Raw genomic sequence first — 9,951 nt, 5'->3', positions numbered from 1 at the left:
TTTTTTATCATTATACAAGTATAAGTGACTTGAGATTTCAAAGCACACAGCTTAAAAGTTGTTCCATAAGCAGCTCATGAAAGGATTAATGAAATATTTCCAGGTTGTTGAAACCATGAAGGTCATTTTTCATGCTGCAAAGCTTGTAAGAATACCTTGTATGTATTGTATGAATTATGTGTGTTGTTCTTTTATTTGGCTGAGCATGTCACATTCTTTACAAATGAAAATCACCACATTATACAGAAACCAACGTTAATATGAACAGTTCACCTGGGCAACCCCATGACATAATAAAAAGGGATTGCAGCTACTACACAGTTTGTAGTAATCTCAATGACTAACTGCAAACTGCAACAGTACAGTATGTCACGATCATTTGTAGCAATTGGTTGTGGGTGTTACGTGGCACACAATGGAGCATGCGCACGTAAATCCACACACCAACAGCAGCAAGGCCTACTGGGATTTCCGTGGATACTCCAATTTCCAGGCACCAGTGATATAACGTAGTCTGATGAAGATGAGATCTTTTCCCATCTGTAACCAGCTCCAGAACGGCACTAGCTTTGACCCTGAAAAGGCACAATGGACAAAAAGCACTTTAAGGTCAAACCCAAATGTATCTTTTTCAATTAAAAAAAAAAACAAACAAAAAAAACATGTGCCATCAGTATATGAAAAAAGTAAACATAACATTATAATTTTACACTAAATATAGACTACAGCAAATTAATATAAATAATAGGTAAAGCATCTCGATTGGACATAGCTGTTCCACATCTAACCTTCTATCTCCGTCCAGTTGACTGCCACTTCAGCTATAGGTATCTTAAAGCACTGGGCTATGTACAGAAGCTCCACATCAAATGCCCTGTAGTAATGAAAGATTGGAATAAGTAGGACAACAAGACTTCGGCCAAAAACACCAAGAAATATGTTTAGTGACGTGAGTATATATACATTTATGTAAATGTATATGTCTGTATGTTAAAGAAAAGTACACGGGTTTTGTTTACCTTGTACGAATACATAACGATCATTGAAGATAAAATCTATTCACTTCAATTTTACTAGTGTAGCACTTTTAACATAACTAAACAGCTTTATAGAAATCTGGACACAGATCTAGATCTTTAATAAGCAAGTCAGAGGCAGCAGTGGCAGAATTCCTTGAGATGAAAAGAGGAAAACACTGAGTAGAGACAGACTTAATAGGGAACCCATTGTCTTCTGGATGACACCCTGTGGTGAGATTATAAACCAATGTAGTGCACAAGTATAATAAAATAAAGTCAAACATTAATGCGTGTGCTGAAAGCCTGTTTAGTATGGGCATATTGTGAATCCTGCCTGCAATTAGCACAGGACAGTCTGTATGATTTCAGTTCGGATTGTTTATGTTATTTATAATGTATAAATGTAGAAATCAAAGGCTTTATATATTGATTTTTTTAAAGTGCTTGGCATTTAAAAATCACTCCCAGAACTTGTACTTGTCTGGCTTGAGGTTCCACCCAAAAACACACCACGAAAAAATTACAAACGAGGGGCAACGTTTTAAACGCGGGTATAAAAAGGACAATACTGAATATGAAACTGAAAAGGTTTTAGTTGGAAAGGATGACTTGTGTAACGGCATAGGACAGAAACTGCTTGAGATCAATGTTTTCAAATGAAAGCACAGACTGGGGTTTCAAATTCTTTTTACACAATTGAAACCATGTTTTAAACATGCTACATAACATTTTTATATCGTGCGCTCATATCACTTTAACACGGGCGTGATTGTATGAAACACGTCTCACAGAATACTGTCGCAGTGCAGATTGTTTTTACCAGCGTTCTACATGCAGACTGCTGAATGTCCTCAGTGCTGCTTCACGAGTGAAGAGCTTGAAGCCACATTGCGTGTCCTTGACCCCTTTGACGCAGAAGAACCACACCAATAAGTGGAAGCCGTACATCAGGAAAGTTCGGAACACAGAGCGCTGACACAAGAACAGAAAGCAATAAGATTTCAACATAATGAGATTCATTTTACACAATCATCATGGTCCATTAACCCTCCTGTTATGTTGGGAAAAAGTGTTACATCCATTATGTTATGGGTCAAAATGACTTCCACAGTTTAAATAGTAGGGTTGTGTTTATAAAAAAAAAAAAAAAAAAAAAAAAAACAGATTGATTCTCAGATTTTACTTCATATTCAATATGACAAAACAATATTGATTTGGGAAATCCCAGAATTGATTCTCAATGTGCGTGATTTATTGAGAGGATGTGGATATTATCTGTAGTTTGCCTCTCGTCCTGAACATGTCACCATCCTTCATGTTTTGAATTTTTAAAACGGTTTTATTTCTTAAAAATATTTCAAGTTGTTAATGAATTTCACTTCTGCAGATTTACAATATTTTATTTATTTTACAGTAATGTGCAGTGTGGAATTTGTGCTTACCTTGTGTGCATTGTATGCACATATTTATGATTTCTTGTTACAATGTTACTCAAAGTTAAAGTAAAAAGTAATTAAACATAATTGTGTGGTCCATATTGTTTAAGAGCACCCATTATGGTTTTGAAACGTGCCTAATTGTTTTTAAAGGTCTCATACAATAAATTTACATGCATCTAAGGTCAAAAAAACACTTCAATTATGAAATCTAAATTGCAGCATTACCTCCCCCCCAGTGTCACAAACAATGTGTTAAATGAGCCTTTCTAAAGGATTCATTCTAAACTCCTCCTTTCAGAGAGCATACTCTGCTCTGATTGGTCAGATGTCCCAGTCTGTTGTGATTGGTCTACCGCTATCAGCGTGTTTCAAAAAGGAAACACCCACTGCCATAACGCGTTTCAGCTCCGTCTGTCCAGGAGCAGCCTATGAAGACCAGGGGCGGGGCTTTTTGTTACAAACCTACGTAGGTTTGTACAGTAAGTCTGGAATTACTAAAGACTCATTTCAGCTGTTCAGAATCGATTTTTGAAACTTTGTAGACTTTTTACATTCACAAACAGCTCTATCACACTACATGAAAGGTAATGTTTGAAAAACCATAATGGGTGCATTTTAAATGTTTATTCCAGTAATATAGCTAAGGAGGGTTTCAGTTACCAGCATTTATATTAAAATATGGATTCTATGTCTGCAAAATTAACATTGAAATGTTCATAACTAATCGATATTGAATCGAATCCATATAAATAAGAATCTAATCGAAATGCCAAAATTGATCGCAATACACAGCCCTAATAAATACATACAAAAAACAGCAAAGAACAGCTTAAAACAGTAAACCTTTATTATGGCATGTCTGAGACAAGCCATAAGAAGAAATATTTACTTCCTGACCCTAAATGATGAAAGTTTTTAAAAAATTCAAAGAGAAAGAGAGAGACTAACCAGTATTTCAGACATCTCAAATGAAAAATGAATTCCAGTTTTAAATACCTGAGCCACTGATTCCTTTTCCAGATGAGCCCTGGACCCGCAAGAGATAGCCATGTTCTCCTGAGACACATGATGAGTAAGAAGGTTAAGCAAGCATTCAACATTTGGTATTTCTACACTGTCACTTGATCACATTGAACAACAAATCGCTATGCAGACTGAAATTCTGGCCTACATCACATTTTAGACATCTGAGAGATGTACTGCATCACCACCTATCATAAGAAGTGATGCTCACCGGCTTTGGACTGAGATCCTGTAGTCCAGCCTCAACCTTCTCAATGTCAGCGAACTTTGTGGCTCCATCTGCATCGGCCATCAGGATGAGACGTCCACGAGTGCGCAGAGTGCCCTGAGGAGAGCAAAACAGTATACAGTGGTGCTTGAAAGTTTGTGAACCCTTTCCAATGTTCTAGATTTCTGCATAAATATGACCTAAAACATCATCAGATTTACATACAAGTCCTAAAAGTAGATAAAGTGAACTCAAATGAGAAAAATATTATACGTGGATATTTACTTATTCAGGAAAATACCAAAGTGAGAGGCCTTTATTTGTTTAGAAGTTACCCTGGGTTCCTTTGTGATCTCATGGACTATTACACGTTTTGCTCTTGCAGTGATCTTAGTTGGTCGAGCACTCCTGGGGAGGGTAACAATGAATTTTTTGTCTTGAATTTCTGCCATTTGTACACAATCTGTCTGACTGTGTATTGGTGGAGTCCAAACTCTTTAGAGATGGTTTTGTAACCTTTTCCAACCTGATGAGCATCAACAACTCTCTTTCTGAGCTCCTCAGAAATCATTTCCACAAACGTGTTGTGGAGATCAGACTTTTATAGATATCTGTTCTTTAAATAAAACAGGGCGCTCACTCACACCTGATTGTCATCCCATTAATTTAAAACACCTGACTCTAATTTCACCTTTAAAATAAAATTGCTACTCCTAGAGGTTCACATACTTTTGCCACTCACCGATATGTAATATTGGATCATTTTCCTCAATAAATAAATGACCAAAGTTTCAAGCACTGCTGTACAGGACACATTCACACTGTAGATTTAAACAGTCAAAGGTAAAGAGAGATGTCAAATGTCGAGTAAAGGGTTAAATCATGCTTTCAATAATGATCATGCAACAGCTGTGTTGAAACCAGTACATTCACCTTGTGTTTACTGGGAGTCCGCTCATTCCCAAACAAATGAAAAAACACATGTTTTACTTTAAATAGCTTTACTATCTAAAACTTTTATAAAAACAATACAAGAGCCATTACTGTGTGAGCCCAGTGTTGGGTGTGTCACATGGAATAAAGTCTTACCATCCGCACAGCACCCCCTTTCCCCCGGTTCTTCACTAGTGTCAATACCCTCACTTTATCATCCCCGTACTTCTTTGTGTATCCTAAGCCAACCTGGGAAAAGAACATACAGTATACATACAGAACAGTGAACAAAACCTTTAGAAAGGGTGTTTATACATCAGGAATAAAAGAGCACTGATTCTGATGTGTGAATGAGTGTGGATGTGACCCACTGTGACCTTGACCAGGGTAAAGCTGTTACTGAAGATATAGGGGTGAATGAAAACATAAAATATTAACCAAACTAGTCAGTCTACAGTCTACAGTTTATTATGTACAGATACCTGGCAACTACACTTATTTTCTCTTTTATCAGCTCCACCAATCACAGAATTGCACGAAAATATACAGCCAGCAGCGTCCTGCGTTCAGAAATTAACCAGTGATGATGGAGCTATAAAGGATGACTAACCCATACTGCGCATAAGGGGGAAAAAGGTATAGTCTCCAACCTTAGATTTACAATTTGGACTAAAGTGGTATGCATGTAAAAAAGATAGTAAAGCCCTATTTGGACCAGATTAGTTTTACATGAGGAGTTGGGGTACCAGTTATGACCAGATTATCTCGAGGATTCTAGTCCATTAGCAGCTCTTATGTACTACGCGTTCTCACATCTAGGAAGAATAGACAGTCTTTCACCAAGGAATATTTTGGCTTACTATTCGCAGAGTTTAAAAAAAAAAATCAGGACGAGAAAGTATAGATGACATTTATAAGGAATTGGCAGAGAAGTGACACTTCCGTTCCTAGCACAGCTACAGCCTACAGGCATGCTTGGGTTTTTTTTGGCATGTAACCTACTACTGTGAGTCGCTCTGGATAACAGCGTCTGCTAAATGATGGAAATGAAAATGTACTAATAATTGGCCACGAGACGTATAACAAGTGCATTAAATCAACCAGCTTCCATTAACGATACGAGGTGTATTTAAAACAGATGGAACTTTTCCTGTGACTTTTCATGCATACGTCTTGCTTCTCTGGTGAACTCTGTTGTGAAATATCAGGAAAACTTTATCACGTCTGAACCCTACTTAAGTATACACTGTGTTTGAAACATCACTATTGCTGCCGTGTCTGATCCAGTTGTACAACATCTACTACCATGCCACTACTGTGTCAGTGTGTGCGCTGCTTTGCGTGCCGAGTGTGTGAGAATGGTCCACTGTTAATGAGTAGGTTAACAATAAGCTAAGCCTGCCTAATAAAATGACAGCTGAATGTATACAGTGGTTAGATGTACTTGGTTTAAAAAAAAAAAAAAAAAAAAAAAAGGAAGTGGGGGGAGCGTAACATACCTTTGTAGTTTTGTCTTTGCTGCCATCGTCCACTATAATGACCTCATAAGTAAAGGAAGGATTTTTCTTCTGTATAAGAGAGATTTTAATCACCATAATTCATATACACGTGTCAAAATTCAGTCCTAACTAAACAAAACACTATTTAGTGTTTCCCTGCTTTAATATACCAGATTCAACACGTAAGATCAACAATAAAAAAAATCTTTGGGCAGCTTGGTCAGCTGTAGCATAGTGCAGTTCTGACACCAATTTTACTCATGGTCTTTATCTGCATTGCTGCCACCTGCTGGTGAGAACCACACACTGCGGCTACACTTATCCACCCTCTCTGGTGTAAGGTGTTTTCACATATAGCTCATTTTAAAAGAACCAAACCCAGTTCACTCAAAGTGAACCAGACAGGAAACCAGCCAAAAGTGACCCGGCTCTTTTTTTGGTCCTCTTCAGCAATGAACTGATCTCAGACCCTTTCTTGTTCATACCACAAATTCATAAAAACTCAGACCCCAGCTTGCACCCAAAATTTCACCCAAGTCCTCACAGAAGAGACAGGAATCCTTCATTTCAGTGGACTCACCACTCTGACACATTTTGTCACGGATGCTCATGTAATTCTTTTGTAGTTTTTTACTTTTACCCAGCTTTGTAGCACTGTTCTGTTATAGTCTCTTTCCTTCATGTTTTTGAGAAAACAGAAGAAACACTTATGTTCTTATGTGTTAAGGATAATTGGTGTTTAATGCAATCCTCTTTCTAAATTTGAAGAAGTGCACAGCTCTCCTCCTGAGACTACACAACCCTGCAACCTGACATGCTGAAAAGTTTTGTGTTGTTTTCAGCAGTGACGGAACATGGCTGCAGGTACAGCAAGCCTCCAGGTATGCATGTCGAAATGAAACGCAAAGTGGACTGGGACCTCGTTACTTTCACACATTACGAAGAAATCGAAGCACAAACGAACCGTACTCTGACCACCTCCGGAGGTGGTCCGAGTAGGGTTTCGCTTTTAGGTCCTTTTAGGGGGGTCTGAGATCACTTGGTTTGTTCACATATACACGCTGAACCGCTCCGAGAGCATTTGGAGGGCTCAAACGAACTATAAGTGAAAACACCTTAAATGACAGAAGCAGTATATTTAATTTGCAATGCTAAGACAAAGAATCTGGGGGTGGAAAAGAAAAAGAAAAAAAAGAAAGATGCATTTACTGGAAAATGTATTTGAAAATTCCTGAGATGGAAATATTTTAAAAATCACAAATCTCAGATGTAGTGTGTTCATTAAGATTAATGTCAAATATCAGCAAATACAAAACGTGCAAAATCTACATGCAAAAATAAACACACCCGTCTTTTCTCGAGGTAGTCCATGGCTTCTTCCATCATAACAGGCACTGGGGAAAACAAGGAAAGGAAATCATTACAGCTGCAATAACGCTGTGAAGCATCCGCTTTAGGAAAAGGGCTAGTCGTTAAGGTGTTCCTTTACGAAGTACTTAAATAAACCAAAGGAACCGTGTTTAAAACTTTAGGGAGAATAACAGACAATCGGATCAGTGTTTGTGGTCTTTCCTGTCATATGTAGGACGACATCCATCTATATACAATAATCCAGGTTATACGCTGGGGGGGCAGAAAATGAGGTAAAGCAGTGCAAATGTTTACTGTTGCTGCATTATCTGTATTACACTATCGTTAACTTGATGCTGTAAAAACCACTGAACGTGAAGCTTACATCTGGATTCCTCGTTGTAGGAGGGCACCACCACGGAGAGCTCCAGTGAAGGAGGATCAGACAGACTGGGGAAAGGCTCGTTCAAGCCCGCTGCAGACAGGAAGTACTTGTCCTTCTCGTCACACCTCTGATCCACCATTCCAGCAGTGACATGGGCGATTACTACAAGCTACAAGAGTAGATCAGACATGTCAGATAGCACCGTTCTACAACATCCTAAAACAGGGCTCCATAACTACAAAGTTCCTGGAAGTCCAGCGTCCAGCTAGTGGATTTGCCTACTGAGCAGGTTAACATCAGATTTAGGAGGAGAACAGGACAGGAACCTGGGGAACTCTACTTCTGAAAGTCGAACGTTCTGTTACAGGACTCAACACAGAGCTTTGAATGGTTTCAAAGTCAAAAGACAAACTAAAATACCTTCAAATGTGCTACATGAAACTTTCTGTTGTTGTCAAAAAGGTTATTTAGAGTGAGACCAGAGCAGAACCTCTAGACAGGTTTAACTTCTGGATTTTCATCATCTTTACAGTTTGTACTCAATGTCCATCAGCTCATCAGTTAGCTGCTCTATTAGTTTCTATTAAAAGCCTGTGGAGGAGCAGGAGAGCAACAGCAGCCCCAGTACACCAGGCAAACCAGGTTAATGAGGTAAGCAAGTTATCTGGAGCTCTTACATTTCCATAGGCAACTTAAACTTACCAAGAGCAAGACGAAGACAGACAGAACCAGTAAACAGTGGATTAATTCACACAGTCCGAACTCCATTCTCCATTCCCGAGTGAGGAGCTCAGTGAGGAATTGTCAGTGGGAGAGAAGCACTTCCTGGATAACTTCATACATACGACCGTTTTTAAAAAAACACGAAATTCAGGTTTAAGTCTATTGAGGAGAGAAAAGTGAGTGTGTCAGAGAGGAGGAGCAGTTAAACTTCCCATTGTGAAGACTGAAACACCTATGCGGAAGTGAACTCTGCAAAACCACATCATCACAGTACACCAGGAGGGCATTGTAGAGCTGGACTGTAACGAGCTGCAGAGGATGCTGCGCCACCTGGCGGTCTGGAGGTCCTACTGACGTGGCAAGTCATTGCTGCTAGCTTTTTATTTATTTGTTTGTTTGTTTGTTTGTTTGTTTTAATCATAACAACAGGAACTATGATCTGTGCATATATATATATATATATATATATATATATATATATATATATATATATATATATATACAGATCAGTATTCTGATATTAATCAGAATTTGGCAATATTCTATTTAGTATTATATGAGTCGTGTAAATGCCACAATCCGATGGTCCGATTCCTACCACTGGAATATGCCTGTTTTGATCGGAAATTTGTTGCACCTCATGCTCAGTTCGCCAGGAGTTGTGTGCGCCAACAGATGTTTAGCTGTATGCTAGGAATTTAGGAACAGCAACTCAGGCATACTTACAACAACCATGTATACAGGACTATTCCAATGCCTGTACACATATAAACATATTCTGAAATCGGAATATGGCTGCAACCCGAATATACACCTTAAACGGAATTTGATGTGCATGTAAACATAGTCAGTCACTGTGTATGAATCGTTTCCTTATTTCCATTAGCGATTTTCCAAAATGGGTGCACGGTGGCTTAGTGGTTGGCATGTTTGCCTCACACCTCCAGGGTTGGGGGTTTGATTCCTGCCGCTGCCCTGTGTGTGCAGAGTTTGCATGTTCTCCCCGTGCTGCAGGGGTTTCCTCCGGGTACTCCGGTTTCCTCACCCAGTCCAAAGACATGCATGGTAGACTGATTGGCATGTCTAAAGTGTGTGAATGTGTATGTGAGTGTGCCCTGCGATGGATTGATGCCCCATGCTCCCTGGGATAGGCAGGTATAGAAAATGGATTTTCCTAAATGTTCTTTGTTACAGCCGCTATATGTAAATATTAATATGAAGTCATGGCTGTTGTTTTTCACTGAGCCTTCCACAAGATACGACACAATTTAGATTCTTTAGGCAATGATTTGATATTTAGCGATACTGATATGAAGTGTGTGAAATGTGACAGCGCGCGTTTTGTTGCTTTTGGCGCATTTAAATCTACAAA

The 9,951-nt window shown here is 38.8% G+C and overlaps 1 protein-coding gene across 1 annotated transcript; it reads right to left on the bottom strand.

The window, feature by feature from the left end:
* Nucleotides 1–163: 163 nt before the first annotated feature.
* On the bottom strand, nucleotides 164–8,842 carry alg5 (ALG5 dolichyl-phosphate beta-glucosyltransferase). Its single transcript, XM_017488516.3, has 10 exons — nucleotides 8,559–8,842; nucleotides 7,857–8,025; nucleotides 7,469–7,515; nucleotides 6,122–6,190; nucleotides 4,779–4,871; nucleotides 3,693–3,806; nucleotides 3,455–3,514; nucleotides 1,840–1,991; nucleotides 789–874; nucleotides 164–575 (listed from the first exon to the last, which is right to left on the bottom strand). The coding sequence occupies exons 1-10, from the start codon at nucleotides 8,622–8,624 to the stop codon at nucleotides 460–462; spliced, it is 972 nt and encodes a 323-aa protein (XP_017344005.1). The 5' UTR covers nucleotides 8,625–8,842; the 3' UTR covers nucleotides 164–459.
* Between the last annotated feature and the right edge of the window lie 1,109 nt (nucleotides 8,843–9,951).

Source organism: Ictalurus punctatus, chromosome 16, assembly GCF_001660625.3.
Source record: "Ictalurus punctatus breed USDA103 chromosome 16, Coco_2.0, whole genome shotgun sequence".
NCBI classification, from domain to species: domain Eukaryota; kingdom Metazoa; phylum Chordata; class Actinopteri; order Siluriformes; family Ictaluridae; genus Ictalurus; species Ictalurus punctatus.
The sequence above is the reverse complement of the archived record's forward strand: the minus strand, read 5'-3'. Positions and strand labels throughout refer to the sequence as shown.